The following is an 18,375-nucleotide window of genomic DNA, read 5'->3' on the forward strand; positions in this document are numbered from 1 at the left end:
TTACTGCACGAACTTTTTCAGGATGAGGTTCTAAACCATCTTTGGTGAGTAGATGACCAGCGTATGCAATTTCTGAAACTTTAAACTTCAAATTAACCTCACGAGCTCTTTGTAAAACTCCTCTCTTCGACATTTCTACCACAAATTAGTATATCATCAACAATGATATGATACTGAGGATTGGTCCATTGTATTTTGGAAACACTTCTGCGGCTGAAACAATCACAAATGACACGCATGTAAACCTGTAAGGGGGTATATGGACTATCGAATGTGGTCTGGTACGAAGAATCTTCATGCAAGAGAATCTGCCAGTAACCACTATATGCGTCTAACACTGTATTTTTTGGATCTCCGCTCTATAGGAGACCCTTATTATCAGTCGTTCTGTCTGTCTGTCTGTGTATCTGTCTATCTGTCTGTCTGTTTAGATGTAGCGTCTTAATGGCTGGACCAATCTGGATGAAATTTTTCACATGGGTTATCCTGTCACCCTAGTAATGTGCGTTTTATAGAAAGTCCAGATAAATGTTTCGTTTCCATGGTAACAACGAAAAACGCTCCGATCGTTATGAAATTTCTATTTTTTTCACAGTTTATCGCCGTTTTCTCGCCAACCAAGTCGAAAATTAAAATTCCAACAGCGCTTCCTTCCGCATGGCAAAGTACTCTTTCCAATAAGTCGTCTTTGGTCTCGATACTTCATAAACTGGAGAAGCCTTAGGGATTTCAGTGAACATAATTTCCCCATTTAGTCACAGTATATCAGTCACGTGAGTAACGGAACGCGCAGCGTTTGCAATGAACTCAACGGAACTGGTGAGCCGGTGCAGGTGTTCTTGATATACGGAATTATTATTTGCTTGAGATTTGATGTACTTCTCGCTGTTAGTGGGTGGTTCACCTAAACGCTGGCTACAGTTTCTTTACCTATTTAAGTCTATAAATTAGGATTGCTATATCCGAATCAAACTGGTAAGCAGACATCGTTGTATAAATATGATAAATAAATAATCCTATTAAACCGTTAAGTACCGGGAAAATGTTGAGTCTTGCATGTATATATGTTCCTTCAGCTTAAGTTGTAATCATAATGCCTAGGGGATTTCAGTGAACATCATTTTCTCATTCAGTCACAGTATATCAGTCAAGTGAGTATGTCAACGGAACGCGCAGCGTCCATTTCACCCTTTTTAGTGGGACTTTTGAGGCCTGTTATAGTTCTGTCCATTACTGTTATTTTAGCGTTCCGTGCTTTTATTACACGCTCCTGTCGTTTGTAACTGCTTTCCATTCTTTCAATCAAAGCTGCAACTCCTCTCGCCTCTCGCCTATTTCTTGCGAGGAAATTTTCATGAATTCACTTCCAAGCGCACAAATTAAAGAGATTTAAATCTGAACGAAGTTAGGCCGACCACTAAAGTGCTACAGAGACTAAAATGAATTGGATCCTCGCGATATACTGTATGCCGCGGGCCTGGGTGTCAGCGGAGATCCTGGACGCCTACCGGCTTGTATATATAATATTTTCTAATATTTTTGCATGTTGAATGCGTGCCGCTATTACTTCTATTGTTCTCATAGGAAAATGCCGTTGATTCATTCGGTAGTCTTGATACTGGTCGGGTGACATTCAACACAGCAACAGGTAGGCGTTTTGGTGTTCAGAACGAATAGTTTTGGAAAGCTTCATTTTGTACTAGGTTGGTAACTTTCCTAGTTTCGCATTAAATAAATCATTGATCTCACGTTTAATGTAGTCTTCAGTCATCAAGTTGAATGTATTTGTTATTGGCTTTTCCTGATTGAATCCGTGCACATCATGCACTTTGATCAGTCCAATCCTGATGCTATCTTCACAACCTATGGGAGTTTTCGCTTCTCGGTCAATGATGTGAATTATCAATTTGTACGATGAGCCATTACGAATGCAATTAACTAAAGAGTGGCCTGATGTGTCAATGTTGTTTTCACTATAATTGGCAAGTTTTGCTGGGTGTTTGGAAATGTGTTCGATTAAGTGTAAAAGCATAACATTATAACGTTCTCCTGTATCTACTTCCAAAGTCAACTCTTTCCCATGAACCAGTATTGTAGAATAAAATTCAGACACTGCTTGTGTAAAGTCTTCAATGGAGCGAAATTCATTTCATATGTTTCACAATCAGTCGTTTCGTGATTTTAAGTTCCTTGTGTTTGACATTCTTTGCCTATATCTACAGAATTTGAAGATTTGCGAAACTTCCGAAGAAATCAGTCCAGCAGTTTTGCAGGCTAACCTCGGCATACATTCTGAAAGCGGTTTATCGGTGTGCAATTTCTGCATTGGTTGTTGAACACAGGGCATGATTCTCGATTATTGGCATGCGTCCACAATTAGGTCACATTCCGAATGAAAAATGTTGCCACCGTTTTCTTTTTTGTGTTTGACGATGTGAATAACGAATTTTATCTTCTTCAGAATCATCTACAAGCAGATGTATCCGCTGGTCGAACAGCTCATTAATCTGACAAATGTTGGTAGCTTTGTCTAACGTTAGATCATCTTCGCGTAGAAGTAGTTTTTTTTTTACTTTGTCATTTCTTACACCACACAGAAGCCTATCACAAATTGATTCATCTTCATGTTACCAAATTTTCATGCTCTAGCCTTTGCTTTCAAACCAGTCAAATATGCTTGAAATGGTTCACCTGGGGTTGATTTCTTGAGTTGAATTTGTGTCGTTCAAGAGCTTTATTTGTTTTCGGTATACACATGGCTCTAAATTACTCAATGAGATACTGTGGGGCACATGTCATGAAAAGAAAAAAAGAGTTTAAATAGATAACGGATTGTTAACAAGCGATAATGAATAAACGAACACCTAGTTTCATCAGATAATTCAGAGTCTTGAAACTTTTCATGTGAAGGAGAATGATTTCGTTTCCGAGGCCTCGCTCGCGTGCCAAATAAATGGGCTCGCGTGCCAGGGGTTGCCCACCCCTGACATGATTCTTTTCCCACTTTATACAAATGTAGTACAATTATTTTCATATTAAATTTCAGTGAATTGGAAAAACTTCAGCAGAAAATGCTGCATTGTGGAAAAAGAATGGATTAAATAGAAAACATTTAACCTAAACAATTTCCATAGGAACTTCGGGGGAAAATTATGGTCGGCGAATGATGATTTGCTGAAATATTTTAAAGTCAGTATCTTGTTACTATTGTTGTTTTTCAATTTATCAGTTCAATTAATATAGGGCAGCAGTCGAAGAAATTATTATGGTAAGAACAATTATGGTAAACTTAACACATTTGATAAAAAAAAATTGTGTGGAAATTATTGTTACATTACAATAGGATGGACAGAAAGATCTCATAAAATAAATGAAGCACAAAAGTTATGAAAAAAGATGTAAAAATGTTGGCAAGAAATTCTACGTTGCCATATCGAAACAACACAATCTTGATATTAGAAATAATAAGCATATGGCAAACGGTTCATTTACTTGGAGAACTATTAAATTTCTATTTGCTCGTTTGCCAGGTCCATTATTGATTTGAAAGTATGGTGATGATTTATGAATATATATATTCTGAGAATAATTTCCTTTATATTGATTACGCTAATTGGCATTTCTATAATTCCCTGATTTCTAATCAAAGCCAGAAAAATAATATCAATGTTAGTATTAATAAATATTTTTCATGCTGAAGAAGTTTTGCAAAGTCGTGTATTTAGAAATTGGCAGTATGTTTTCGACCTTTCACTCAAGCATGATAAAATACAGAATATATACTAAGTAATAATTTCGAATATTTCCAATTACTCGGCCCTGCAGTTGAAGTATCATGCTAAACCCTAGAAACACGCCTGTCATTGCACATCTGATTATCCTGCGTAACCGTGGGTGATAATTATGTACGGAGGATTATGTGCTTCCAGCCTTCCACCATCAATCAAGTCCATGCATCTGGGACAAATAACTGACCAACTATTCCCATACCCGACAAGAATTGATAACCAAACGAGAGGCCGTGGTTGGCCATATGATTTAGCCCGTCTTATTGGCTTCCCGATCCCCCGGAATAAATGTGATGAAGCTATCCTATCCTGAAAACATTCCATTTATTTATTTAGAATAGTGCAAGAAAATGCACAAGAACATATAAAAGAAGGAAGTATTCTGGTTTTAGGTCCGAATACCGATGGAAATTCGAAACAAAATTAGTAAGTACGATCTACTAAGTCGATAAAGTGATATATAATCTAGGTCTTATATGATATCGCCACGTATACTATCGTCACGTTGATATAATTTGAATTGGACGTTCCGACGATCAATTCTGTATGAAAATGATACTTTTATTGTATGAAACGATCATAAGTTGAAATACCCCATATTTGGTTTAACTTTACTTAGTTGGAAAGCAATATACTTACAGCGACGCAGTTTCTTAAGTATATTTTATTCATACAGCTTCATACAATTATTGAATCAACTTCGGTGAGTTCGTATCGCAAATCGTATTGTAGGCAAACAGACTTCTGCAGAGTTTATTACGCTCAATGACATATCGCAACTAAATAATTTCGGTATGATGAAATAAATCGCACAATTAGGTTAATTAAATAATTTAAACAACATAAAAAGTATACGGAGAAACAGAACGTAAATATATATGGAATGAAAGGCCAGCATAACTTGTGATTATCACAGAGAGTTTCATACTCTTCGCTAGCGAAAGAAAAGTAGATAAGACGCTCAATGGATGTTTGCCTGGATTTTGACCGAGAAATTCTCCCCATGCTATAGACCTACTAAAGCACAATTTTTGATGCTCATTTTGTGGATGTTTTGAGGAGTCAGAACCTAAAAACTGGTTTACAAGTCTAAAATTGTTTCAGCCACATGGGTCTTACAGGTACTGATAGCTACTTTTATTCTAGTATATCGCAGCCTAGTCAGGGCTAATTTTCGATTATTGCAACCAAACCAAAGCTCCTAGGAAGACATAATGACAATTAAATTATTTAATTTACGAGTAATTTTTGGAAACACATCTGAAAACTGACAAATAACACGCAAAACTACGAGAACGGCCCAGTGTTCGCAACCATGCTTAAATATCTATCTAACCCAGTGGTTCTCAACCTATGAGACGCGTACCACTAGTGGTACGCGGGAGCTTTTCAAGTGGTACGCGAGCAGATTTGAATTATTGCAACAATTAACCTTTCATATGTAATTCAAGAGTCCTGCTGCACACTAACACAAATATATTTCTGTAACGTTACGTCTGACCAAAATCAGACTTCCTCAGTCAAGCAGTTTACAACAATGTTCTAAACTGCTTGTCTGAGGAAGTCTGATTTTGGAACATAATGTTACAACATAACATTACAACATAATGTTGTAAACTGCTTGTCTGAGGAAGTCTGATTTTGGTCAGACGAAACGTTACGGAAATATATTTGTGTTAGTGTGCAGCAGGACTCTTGAATTGCATATTATGGTATTTTATTCCTGCTACAGCATCCTTGCATTACATGCATACGGATCCACTAGCGCAAAGGCATAGAGAAAGGATTGGGAGTTAGTCTCGCGCAACCTCTACTGATCGTTATATTAACTTTTCAGTTGGCTAAAATCAAAGTGACTATAAACCAAGTGGAGACACCGTGTGCAAAGATGCATATCGGACGCCATTTTGGGGCTGACAAATCTCGGGAACGGCGCAGCCTCAGTCTGTTTTAGAGGGAGAGAATGAGAGTTTATTTGTTTTGTCCACCAGAAAACATATACACAAAGTCAGTCTGCTGATCAGGTTTTGTTTGGAGATTTGTGACTGTTTTATATATTATTCGGGTAAGTTTAGCATTTTTCTTTTGCTATTTGCCTAGTGGAACACTACTGGTATCGTGCGGTTTCGTGAAAGTTGCGATAGTTATCTTATTATCCCGTGTGCAACTTTGAAACCTCATATCTCACGAACCTTACATTATATTTAGACAAGTGTTATATTGTTTGAGAGACAATCTAGGAGAATAATTATGAGATGGAGATAATCTGGGCATGTTTTTGTTTGTTTTGTGTTTTACGCCACAAAGGATGTAGTGCCACAATATAAAATACACACATAGCATGTTTCTTGTGTCTTTTTCCCCCCGCCAAAAAAAAGAACCTTTCTCGGTGGTACGCGGCCATAGTAAAAAACAGTAAAGTTGTACGCGGTCAGTAAAAAGTTGACAACCACTGGTCTAACCGAATGAAGTGTCTGAGCAACTTCATAAATCACTATTGTTACGTCATGATAGGCGGCAATAAACAAGGAAATCGGGGTCGGGTAACCCAAAGTGATAGTCACTTTGAGGTCACCAGCCCATAACCAGTAAAGCGTAATTTGCTTCTTTGTCATCAACAATCAAATACATGAACAGGATATGTTTACAATCGGGATACGGCAACTTGTGCCACAAGCGCCAAGAACGGCGGCGGCGCACATCTAAAAAGTGCAATTAGAAAATAATTGGCTAATAATATAAAAACTTTCAATTAAAACTTATGTGGGGCATTTTTTCAATAAAAGTTAAACCAATGATTAGACATATTACTGGAAATGATTTATGTGTACTTTCTTCTCAAGAATCAGAATTTACATCTCATTTATTTTGGAACTGTGCTTTTACACAAAATGTGTATGATTATGTTTTTTCTGTTGTATTAAAAATAAACAATTGCAAGTGAAAAAATATTTATAAAGCATGTATTTTACTAGAATTAAATAATCAGTGTTTTTCACATTTATCACTACTGAACGTAATGCAGTCATACTTCTTCTGTGTACTGCAACATATAAAATATGGTTGGAACGTAATGCAGGTATACTGCAGTTTTACTGCAGTAAATATGTGTTACCATCTGTCCTATTTTCTCTGCTTTTCCGGTATCATGGGCCAATGAACGCAGACTTCTGCATGACGTAACAGTCAAATTAGTCAGCTGTAGGTGGATCCCCAGTGGTCGGATGAATATCAGATGTACTACTACTGCTCGCCTTTGCGTTGAGTAGCCTTTCCATAGTTTTTTTTTCAGTTATTATTAGTTCAGTTATGCTAAGGAGGTGTTGAAAAGTATAAGTAAAATATTAAACACTTGTATATCCTTACCATAAATAGCAATTTTAGTTGAGCACTAGCTCATGAGACGTTGTTAAATAGGTACGGTGCGGTAACTCCAAAGAGGGCTAGACCTAGAATAATATGTCACAAACAACGATATTTTCTGGCTTGCATGAAATGTTTATGATTAATTCAATGACTCTTCTTGACTATTCAGCAGACTTATACTACTATATAGGCCACAGCATATTTGGAAATAGAAATTAATGGCTGTTTCTGTAATGCACGGTTGTGTGAAAGAAAAGAAAATAATCAATTTTACTAATGTCGGTTGGTCTAAATCTAAATTCATAGAGTCGACAAGAACCTGGGAAGCAATGATAAGTTATGCCGGAGTGGAAAGGAAGTAGCATCGGAAACGATTGAGAGGTGAGAAATCAAGTTGTAGACAGACAGTTGATGTTTTAAAATATAGTCTATAGTCCATACTCATACTGTCATAGGGCATTTCTACAGGAGTGGTGACTCCTCTACGGCTCATGGGCCGGGGCCACGGCCCATCTAATTGGGCCACATGGGCCGTGGCCCATAGCTTGATGGGCCGCGGCCCCATCAAGAAAAATTCAATTATCTTAACAAAATTTTCAATTTTTACCAAATTGTCAATATTCGAACCAAAAAAATATACTCCTGTAGTATGTGTACCAGGTTAGGGTTAGGACAAAAAAAATTCAGATTTTTTACATTATAGTTCTATTATGAGTTCGGGGACTGTCTGTGTTAGCCAAGTGAATAGTTTCTTTACACAACTTGATGGGCCGCGGCCCATAGCCTGATGGGCCGAGGCCCAATTCGATGGGCCGTGGCCCCGGCCCATGGGCCGCAGAGCGGTCACCACTCCCACTCGGGCATTTCAGACTGTGATATATCAAAATTTAGTGTAGATATAGTCTAGTAATGGTATGCAAACACTGCTGGACTGTAGTACATGCAATGAGCATATATACGTTCATTGAGTACATCAGATAAAATGCGATATATATTCAAGGTATTAGTTAGTATTTAGTGGTATTTTTACACTCATGCTGTTCCAAATATGATTTTCTTCTTCATTTTAGGTACTGTACTACAAAAGAAAGCGGCAATATCCCACCAATCCGACCTAACGCAGGCTCTAATCCCTGCTGCTATCAGTGCTATAAAATAGATTAAACAAGAAGTCTTGAAGCGTAAAGGTATATGAGAATCATATTATTTGCAAACAGCTTAGATGGGCTATTCATATTGAAATACTTTAGCACTTTTCTGCAATTGGAACTGCCCATCAAACTCATGTTGGAGACTTCATTGGGGTTTTCAATTCATATTTTTCTCAACTATGAAGATCTTTTGAGGTTAACGAGGCATTAATAAATAAAGCTGAGGAATTTGTTTGTTCACTGTATGAAGAGGATATTAAGAATGTAAATGATACCAGGGCACGTCTATTTAACACTGGCAAACATAAGGATTATACTCTACACCCAACAATGATTCGCTGAAGAAGCATGTGGCCCTCAAATTAGTTCTTGAGTTGGCAAACTGCAAGTGTAAAAAAAATAGTCAAAATAATTTATGAAAGTTTGCCAAAATCAACTTAAATTGCACAGATTTTTGTTTTTGTATTGACTGCAAAAATCACAGTACACTTATAGAGGATAAGTCGATTTTCGAGATAGTGGATTTCGAAAACAATTAAGAAGAAAGTGAATTAGATATTGCAGTTGATTTAATAGGTATCATTTATTTTTATTTTTTTCGGACATTTGTTAGTGTCGTAGTCTTGTTTCTAGAAATAATATTTCCTTTGTTCAAATACATAACCACATAAACTAAAAAATGACTAATTGTAATATTTCTGTTCACTATGTTATGTACATATTTAATTTTCATTTAATTTTCTTGACTTTTCCGGTAAATTTCTAAGTGAGAAATAACTGCTTTATTTGTGTTTTCGTGCTCACAATGTTAATTTGTGAATTAATTGCTTAAATATAAATACGTTTGATAGCTTCTATAAAATGGATGTAGCTTTTTATGCTGTTCTTGTTGTAAACTGCTTGTGATTATTACATAAAATTTATTCGCTAATGTGAAAAGCGTTGTTGGTGTCGCTGCTTTCGAGGTCACTCGCGACTCTTGTCACACAATTAAAGTATTTTTTGCTGTTGGTTACATGTATGCCATATTTTTCGTAATCTACCTAATAAATTATGATTGACTGAGGAAGTCCGATTTTGGTCAGGCAAAACATTACAGGAATATATTTGTGTTAGTGTGCTGTAGGGCTCTCGAATTGCATAGTTCTTATGTATGTGTTGTAAACTTATAGTTATTGAATTTCCAGGAACCTCTTATATTCAATTTCGCATCAGGATTGTGGAACAAGCTGTAATGCGTTCAGTATGTTCTTTTTCACACAAAACTGAAGAATTTATTTAGTTACCAGATCTGCGCTACGAAACTCGTTTTCTGGGCGTTTTCAAGGCTTCGTTTCACTGCCCATATCCGTGGTAAGGATCTACAAGTGTTTGATAACTTACTTATACATTTTTCAACAACGTCTTAGCATTTGTTAACTAATAATAACTAAACAGGGCTATGGAAAGGCTGCCCAACTCAACGCAAGGTCGAGCAGTAATAACTAATATTCATCCGCTCGCTAACAGCTGATTCGATTCAATTGTTACGTCATGCAGAAGTCATTGTTCATTGCCGAAAATGTAGAGAATATAGGACAGATCGTAGCACATATTTCTTGTAGTAAAAGCGTCTTTTCCTTAAAACGTGCAACTTTTGGAAGTGGGAACAAGGCAATATTTGTTACTAAATTTTTTAAGGAACATTTTAAAATCATTTTCAGGTAGTTACCTGATGTGCGCTACGAAACTCACTTTCTAGGCCTTTTTCAGGGCCTCGGCTCGCGGCCTAATATAGGCACCGCACATTTATCTCTCATATTTCGCCCCTTCATATTATATGGTCTCACCACTCAAAGGTTCTGTATTTGCGCCTAAATTCTGATTTCATTGTTATGTATAAGTATATTTAATGTTGTGTTGTCTCCATTTATATATACTGTCTTGTCGTATAAACTCCGCTGTATATACAGTTTGTATACTCCACCCTTATCACTTTCACCACAGCAACCGACTCATTTCCCCACCTTGCACAACTGTCTATCTGTCTACAGTTTCCAAGAGATCCGGAACGTCCCGCAATGTGGATATCATCTATTGGCAGGACTGCTTGGTGTCAAGTCCAGAAGTCATCTCGCTTGTGTTTCACTGCTTGTGGACAGGACTTCGTTGATGGTGAGTGATAATGTGCCGTTATCAATTTCTTTAAATATTCCTAAGCTTCCTCATTTCAATGAAAAGCAGATGACAAACTACTGTTATTGGTAGACATAGGCCTACTTGCTTGTCTAATTGCAGACTTGACTTGTGCAAGGAATTAATCATCAATTGCCGTATGGTATTGTTTCTCTAGTTAGCAGGCAATCCATTAGTAAGTGTGAAAGGTTGAATACCTAAAGTTTAACGCCAGTGCAGAATGGTAATCGTACGATGTTGCAACTATGTCGAGATTAGTTAGCCAGTTATTTGTTTTCAAAAGCATGGACTTGATGGTGGGGGATGTCGTAACCGACCAGCAGTCGTGTGAACCACCCTTAGTGGGAGGAGAGCTGCAATCCTCTCGCACACAACTATCCCAGCATGAGATTGGAACCTGTGAAACTACCAGGGTGATAAGAGATGCGGTGACGAGCGTATTCCTAGATGGCGAATTCAATTGAATTCTGGTTATTTTTTGCATGACCACTGGCGTTAAACTTTAGTTATCTATTCAACTTTTACCCTTAGTAATAGATTACCTGCTAACTAGGAAAACAATACCTTATGGCAATTGATGATTAATTCCTTACACAAGTCAAATCTGCAAGTAGGCCTAGGCCTACCAATAACAGTAGTTTGTCATCTGCTTTCCATTGAAATGAGGGAGCTTATGAATATTAAAAGAAATCGATAACGGCACATTATCACTCACCATCAACAAAATGCTGACCGCAAACAGTGAAACACAAGCGAGATGACTTCTGGACTTGACACCAAGAGCCCTGCCAATAGAATAGATGTATCCACATTGCACGACGTTCCAGATCTTTTGAAAACAGGGGAATATAACTAAAGATCCATTTTGTTGTGTATACTATAAGTACAGCCAACGGAACAATACGAGATAATCATCTTCAATAGCTAAACAAAACGGAAATGTATAATCCGACTTGCAACTGACAGGAGCCAGCTGGGCGTTTTTGTTTTTTGCCGACCAGTAAGCAAAGTCACGTGACCCGTGCAAGTCCTCTATATAAGGGAGCATATTATACATATTTAATCTAATGTTTTTTGTTTCATATTTGTCAAAAGGGGTGCATGCCGCACATTTGTGTTTTAGGCCAGTACGGTCTTGTTCATGCATCCCGTTTTAAATAATAATTGTTCATTTATTTATGTATCACCATTACGAGACGAATAAACATACATACATACTCACCTGGGCACAATTAGAGCATTCGTTGGCGACATTGGTAGCAATTTGTCACACATGCAAAATGAATTAAGACGGACAGTTGGCTTTGTATGTAACGAAAAGCCTCGTCTATCATGAACTTAACACCAGTAAAATGTTTCCTAGTATACCGTAGTACCGGTAGGCCTAGTATAAATTTAAGATGTACCGGTACGTTAGTTTTGCTAATCTTTCCTAACGGTCTTTCCCATCGCTCAACCCATATAAATGAGTATTTCCCGTAGTTTAAAGCGATTTGCCGTCATACTCCTACAAGGGTGGTGACTACTCTACGGCGCATGGGCCGGGGCCACGGCCCATCTAATTGGGCCACATGGACCGTGGCCCATCAGAAAAAAATTCAATTATCTCACCAGAATTTTCAATTTTTACAAAATTGTCAATATTCGATCCAAAAAAAAAAAAAAAAATCGCGGGATGCCACCAAACCTATTTCTTACGAGAAGCCTTTACATAAAAATAAAGCAAAACACCAAGCTACAGAAAAGGATACATCTGAAGTTCGTGTACCAGGTTAGGGTTAGGACAAAATTTTGTACAGATTTTTCATATTATAGTTCTATTATGAGTTCGGGGAGTGGGTAGGATTTAAATATTTATTAGTCTTTGATATTTTAACCCTTTATACAACTTGATGGGCCGAGGCCCATTTCGATGAGGCCGAGGCGTGGCCTCGGCCCATGGGCCGTAGAGGAGTAACTACTTCCCCTCGTCATTCCCGCAATTTAGATAAATTTTCACGTACATACACCCCCAATCGTATATTTACGCTGCTTTCGCTTTCTACAACAATTTCCCCTAAGTATAATCTAAAATAAATATTTCCCGTACCTTAAAAGCATTTTCCCGTCATTCCCGCTTTTTGTGAAAAAGCGAAATTTCCGGTAGTTCCCACATTTTAGTTTTGGCAATTTCCCGTCGTTCCCGCATTTCCCGTTTCCCGCATTTTAGGGTTGCCCGTCGTTGAGCCTAAAACACAGGTGCCTAAAAACCCTTGTCCAGTTGGCGGAAAGAAATATAGATTGCCCGTTGTGCAACAGTTAATACATGTCAGCTATCTTTTCTGTCTTTGTAGTTGAGATTATTGCAACTCAAACGCATTTCATCTTGCCCGGGTTCTTACTGACTTAGCTTTTGGATTAATAAACCAAAGGTTAAAAAGAGACACTGATCTAGGGATAACTCATATATCTGTAATGCTAATGCATTTATTCCTAAATTTGAAGGAAAAATACCTATAAAAATATCAGGACATGGCTACGAAAGCGTCCAGTGATGATGGTATGGAATACAGAGAAATGATGGCAAAATTAGCGAAACGTATTGATGATGGAACTTTGGAGAAATTGAAATATCAATGCAGAGATTTAATTGGTCCTGGTCGACTTGAAAAGGTCGCGAATGCTCAAGGCTTGTTTGAAGTTCTAGAAGAGAGGGATGAACTGAGTTGCGATAACTTGGAATTTTTAAATAAAATATTGAATTACGTTGGCAGATTGGATTTGTGCAAAATTATTACATCTTATACTGACTATATAGCTGCCCTCAATGACAGTGTTACAGATCTATATCCAACTGCAGCTCCGTTTAATAGCAATGAAGGTGATACGAGTGTTCCTGAACATTCAAACACTACTTCGTCAAAAATATTCCACCCCGATGGTGAAAAAGGACCCCAAAAGACTGATATTTCTCATGGTACATACAGCGCCGTCAATGAAAGACAGAATTGTACAAGACCTTTTGATACATCTTCAAATGTTCCCCAACACCAGCAGCCCAGTTCGAATCACAATCAAATGACTGGTAATCGTAATCAGTCAAATACTCACCAAGCAGCCCTAAGGATGGGTAATCGTAATCAGTCAAACACTCACCAGACAGACCCAATGATGGATAATCGTAATCAGTCAAACACTCACCAGGCAGACCCAATGATGGGTAATCGTAGTCAGTTAAACCCAATAGGTCATGCCATTCCTCCTCAAGTGGAAACTGCTCTTGAACTGGTAATTAGTTCGATAGCTAGGGGATGGCAGAGTGCAGCCAGGCATCTCGGTGTCCCCGATGTTATCATAGATAGTGCTCAAGACAATTGGCCCAGGAATGTAAGAAATCAAATAAGAGAAGCTTTCACATATTGGGCGAGGTAAATATATATGCAGTAATGCACACAACATTAATTTTTAAATCAATAGCTCTTAGACAGCCATTAGATACATTATAATGTATACATACAAAGTGCAGGAAAATCAATGTAAAATTATTGGAGTCATAGGTAGAAGATTATACATTTTTGATAATTTTGATTTAATATCATTTGCTTTCAGAAAAAATCCTTTTTTACTTTCGATTTGAAAATTACATTTAAGACCTACCATTTTTGATATAAGTTATGCCACTGATGATGACATGCAGTTGTCCAAATTCTTGTGATGAAAGGAAACTGAAAAAGGTGCATATCCACAAACTTTTGAGTAAAAGCTACTGTGTTACTGTAATTTCTTATTCCATTATGAGGGATTTTATTTTACTACCATATATGTATTATATAACTGCCATGGAGTAATTTACACGACTGAGAATAACGACTTTTATTTTCGACAGATCTGATGACGAGGCATCTGTTGCTAAATTAATTGAGGCAATGAGACGTTCTGGAAGGAATGATATAGCAGATGACTTGCAGTATGGCTGAAATGAATTCTTCAAATTTAACTATATACACTGTTCTATGTCTATTTTTTCTGTAAATCAAAGTGCAAGCAATGAAAAAAAGCAGAATCTGGAACTGGGTTTGAGCTGGGCCCAATCGTGGCATGAGCCCACAGACTATATCCTACTAAGGTAGTAAATTGATCTCAAATACACCCATCTCATACAACTGTATCAATAATATAGACACAGGAGATTTTTTTCATTCAAAAATCTTGCATGTGTATTTGTTTAAATTTGGTTTAGTGGAGTGTGTTGTTGATTTCAGCATATTGATTGAAAGCTTTGCACTTTTTGAATTTTTTTACAATGAATTTTGATTGCGATATTATAATCCTATTTCATGATTGTCCTTGTCAACTATAGAGTTCTCTTCACAACAGCATATGATTATCTAATCAAGCCTTGCATTACATGACAAATAACGGGTCATGGAATCGAATTATCTCAATACTATCCTGTGGATTGCAGTCTCACTGCTTAATAAAATAGGCTTCTCTGCCACAATGCAAACACATGAACATGTCAACACTGCTGTCCCGTAAAAAATCTTCATATTCTCGTCTAATAAAAAGTTTATTTTAATGCTTTAGAGAGAGTATTTCATCATATTCACCCAAGCGGAATAGGAAAATATGTCTTTTTCTTGAATTATTCATAGTCACCTGACTCGCCGTAAACACAGAAAGTTTCAATGTAGGAAAGTTATATTACTACAATGAGCAAGAAAAAAAAATTACTGAAGCAAGAGAACAATCACAGAATAGGGCTAGGATCAAATCATTGTAAAATATGCATAATAAAATTGTACGATTTTGGTTTTGTATGATGTTCTTGATATTTTAAACTCCAAGATAGTGATTTTCAGGAAGTATAATGTGGTTACACAGATTGTCAATTTAATACGGTAGAACCAATCATTCGACAAAGCTGTGCTGTTCAGATCAAAATGTGTAGTAACCTAATCCATCGAGCTTAAGGGTTTTGCGGGCTCGTTCATTTATCAGAACTCAATTTGACTAAATCTTTTGCTTCAAATGATCGAGTATAAAAACAAATGAAAATTCCAAATTACCTATGCAAAGCTGAAATGTAGGATTACCCCATACATGGGTCTGATATACAAAATGGAATTGAAACGCACGACTATTACATACTAAACTTTCTTTGAGATAAAGAAACAAAAGGTAAATTTAGGTGACTTTGTGATCCTTCTAACCCTACTGGTTGGTATTTGGATAGTGATGAAAGCTCATAAGTTAAAAATAAGAGTATATCAAGCAAATGTACAAAACACATCATTAAGGACTAATTGAAATCTATTAGCCAGTCTGAACATTACTGGAATCAAAAGTGCTTAGATTTTCTTACAATATTAACATGACGGCCGCTTTTCGGCATTATTCTTTGTATGAGCTTCCGCATTTTTATTAAATTTCTTTCGATCTTTCGTGTACTCTTCAGCAAGCTCTCCTCTCAGTGGGTGCTCTGGCTCTGGGTGTTCAATCATGTGAAGCAGAGCTTGCAGAACTGAAGGAAATGCATAAGCCAATCATAAATATTCAAGGCATATAATTAAATTTCCCTATTTTGTTATTGTAATACCAAGTTATGAGTTAGACACCCAATCATAGTCTGAGAGGGACCAGAGCACTATAAGCTGTTGGAGAAAAGTTTAACACTCCTGCGTTGTTATATTACATGTGGGCCACCGTTTAGAGGAATGATTTTGTTCGACTAAATAAAGTTAGGTACGAATATTATATCAACATCATGGCTGCTACTTTTAAAATCGTTGACGCAAACGGTACTAGAGCATATTTAACTATCATTTATCAGGTGTATGAATTTTAGAGGTCAAACGAACTGTTACGAAAATTAAATTTTCTGATATTCGATGAATCCATTGAATTTTTTTTTTCTACCAACTTTATTCGATCTTTAGTCCATTGATAATATTAAATCAATTTATTTTGTAGTCATTCTTAGTTTATGAAATGTTAACAATAATATAATATTGTACACAGGAGCGTAGCCAGGTGGTCCGGCCAGAAAACATTCATTTTCCAAAATCTTGAGGGTCTATAAAAATTGCTATGTAAAGGGGGGGGGGGGGAATTTGAGTGGAAGCTTTCTGCCCAGATACAAATTCTACCACTAACCAACAATTTTATTGGCAAGTTAACAAATGTATTTAGTTTGATAAAAATATAATACAGTAATAGGTGATAGTAAATGAAACAAATTTTGAAACAACATAAATCTGCCAAATATACTGACATCTCTTTTACACAATGAATTTCTATGCAATTAGATAACATGATGAAACAATATCTGTAGCAGGAAATGCAGTTGTGAAATTCAAGCAAAATTCTGCTTGATGAATTAGCCAGAACGCCTTTGAATTTTTATGGCAATATAACAACTTACCCTGTGCAGTTTTTGTTGCTGGTTTCCAGTGTTCTGGGCTGATTATAGGAAGACATATTTGACCTTTCTCATCAACATTGGGGTGGTAGATGCTTGTTTTGAATGTTATTTTTGGTGGTTTAAATGGGTATGATGATGGAAAATTGATTTCTATCTTGAAAGCCCCTTTATTGTATGGACTTTGGTCCTAAAAATACAATTTAAAATGTTTTCAACTGTTACTTTTTAAATCTAATAAACAAGTACTGTAAAATATTAAATATACCGGCAGAAGAAGGATCCTCCAAAGTAAGGCGTTTGAATCGTCTAATTTTACTTCAAGCCTTTTGTCTTTGTCACTGTTAATATCTTGATATTCCTGAAAATCAAGATGTCAACAAGTTTTTTTATGTGCCGCACAAATTGAATAGCTGAGTAATGCTCAATTTGAATGATGAACAAAAAATACATTAACTTGTGATTAATCAAATTAGAAACTAAGAGCCTCATAGCAAAAATTATACTGATTTGATTTTTGTAACCAACTCAATTTTTCATAAAGATGAGGGCATAAATTATACACTAATATGCTGAATATGGCTTATCAATATTAAAAATACAGTACTCCTGTAGTATGTGTACCGGGTTAGGCCATAATTTTATTCTGATTTTCCTTATTTTAGTTCTATTACGAGTTCAGGGACTGTTTGTGTTAGCAAAGTGAATATACCCCCTTGCCCATAGGCTACACAACTTGATGTAAAGTACCCAAACAAAATTTGTTACCTCCATATTGGTACACATACTTCTGTAGCGCCAAAAATACAGCATACAGAAAATTATGGAACCCTGTCATCAGGAGTCGATGAAACATACTGACATGCCATAACTCTGTTACTGGCATACAACAATTAACATTGCAATGACGTTATTACAGTCATAATCCATGTAATCACATTTCCCTGCATTAATTCAGACAAAGGCTGAATAATTACACTTTTGAAATATTATACTCACTTTTGCTAATCTTTTTGATGCAGACATTTTGCTGAATGTCAGACTATAGCAATTAACTTTAATCTAGGCTATATTCCTGTATTCTAGAGTAGGAGGTATATCTAAAATAGAATTTCCATATTTATCCCGGGGAGAGTAAAGCCGATAAGACGGATTATTCATATGGCAAACCACGGTCTCTCAACCAGTTTCCAGCCCATGTTGGGTACCGGTACCGGTATGGGGGTTAGGCTGGTTAGCCAATTACGGTACCTACCAGTATCTGTTTCAGACGCATGGACTTGATGATGAAGGAAGCCTAAACCGACTAGCGGTTACCGAACCGCAGTACCGGTACGTGAACCACCCTCAAGCAAGGGATTTGTACCCACGCATGATACGGTAATCAGAGGTGCGGTGGTAAGCGTGTTCCTCCTAACGCTTAGCACCGATGCGCCACTACCCCCGAGATAAATATGTGAATCTTATCCTATACCGTACATGCAAATGTTTCACT

General features: G+C 36.8%; 2 protein-coding genes across 2 annotated transcripts; one reads left to right on the forward strand and one right to left on the reverse strand.

Moving 5' to 3' along the window:
* Positions 1–12,648: 12,648 nt before the first annotated feature.
* LOC120326413 (uncharacterized) lies at positions 12,649–14,801 on the forward strand. The gene is made up of 2 exons (XM_039392699.2): positions 12,649–13,887; positions 14,346–14,801. The coding sequence occupies exons 1-2, from the start codon at positions 12,992–12,994 to the stop codon at positions 14,434–14,436; spliced, it is 987 nt and encodes a 328-aa protein (XP_039248633.1). The 5' UTR covers positions 12,649–12,991; the 3' UTR covers positions 14,437–14,801.
* Positions 14,802–15,008: 207 nt separating this feature from the next.
* Positions 15,009–18,038, reverse strand: LOC120326414 (ubiquitin-conjugating enzyme E2-18 kDa-like). Its single transcript, XM_039392700.2, has 4 exons — positions 17,880–18,038; positions 17,149–17,241; positions 16,884–17,070; positions 15,009–15,983 (listed from the first exon to the last, which is right to left on the reverse strand). Exons 1-4 carry the CDS (start codon positions 17,904–17,906, stop codon positions 15,829–15,831), a joined length of 462 nt encoding a protein of 153 aa, XP_039248634.1. The 5' UTR covers positions 17,907–18,038; the 3' UTR covers positions 15,009–15,828.
* Between the last annotated feature and the right edge of the window lie 337 nt (positions 18,039–18,375).

Source organism: Styela clava, chromosome 4 (genome assembly GCF_964204865.1).
Source record: "Styela clava chromosome 4, kaStyClav1.hap1.2, whole genome shotgun sequence".
Taxonomy (NCBI): Eukaryota; Metazoa; Chordata; class Ascidiacea; order Stolidobranchia; family Styelidae; genus Styela; species Styela clava.

What these genes read in the sequence shown, in the direction of transcription:
- LOC120326413 (XM_039392699.2), top strand. Translation starts at nt 12,992, where the DNA reads ATGGCTACGAAAGCGTCCAGTGATGATGGTATGGAATACAGAGAAATG. An exon ending in GCTTTCACATATTGGGCGAG is followed by an intron (nt 13,888 to 14,345) that starts GTAAATATATAT and finishes TATTTTCGACAG; the next exon opens with ATCTGATGACGAGGCATCTG.
- LOC120326414 (XM_039392700.2), bottom strand. Translation starts at nt 17,906, where the DNA reads ATGTCTGCATCAAAAAGATTAGCAAAA. An exon ending in CATCAAAAAGATTAGCAAAA is followed by an intron (nt 17,242 to 17,879) that starts GTGAGTATAATA and finishes CTTGATTTTCAG; the next exon opens with GAATATCAAGATATTAACAG. An exon ending in AGCAACAAAAACTGCACAGG is followed by an intron (nt 15,984 to 16,883) that starts GTAAGTTGTTAT and finishes CATTTCCTTCAG; the next exon opens with TTCTGCAAGCTCTGCTTCAC.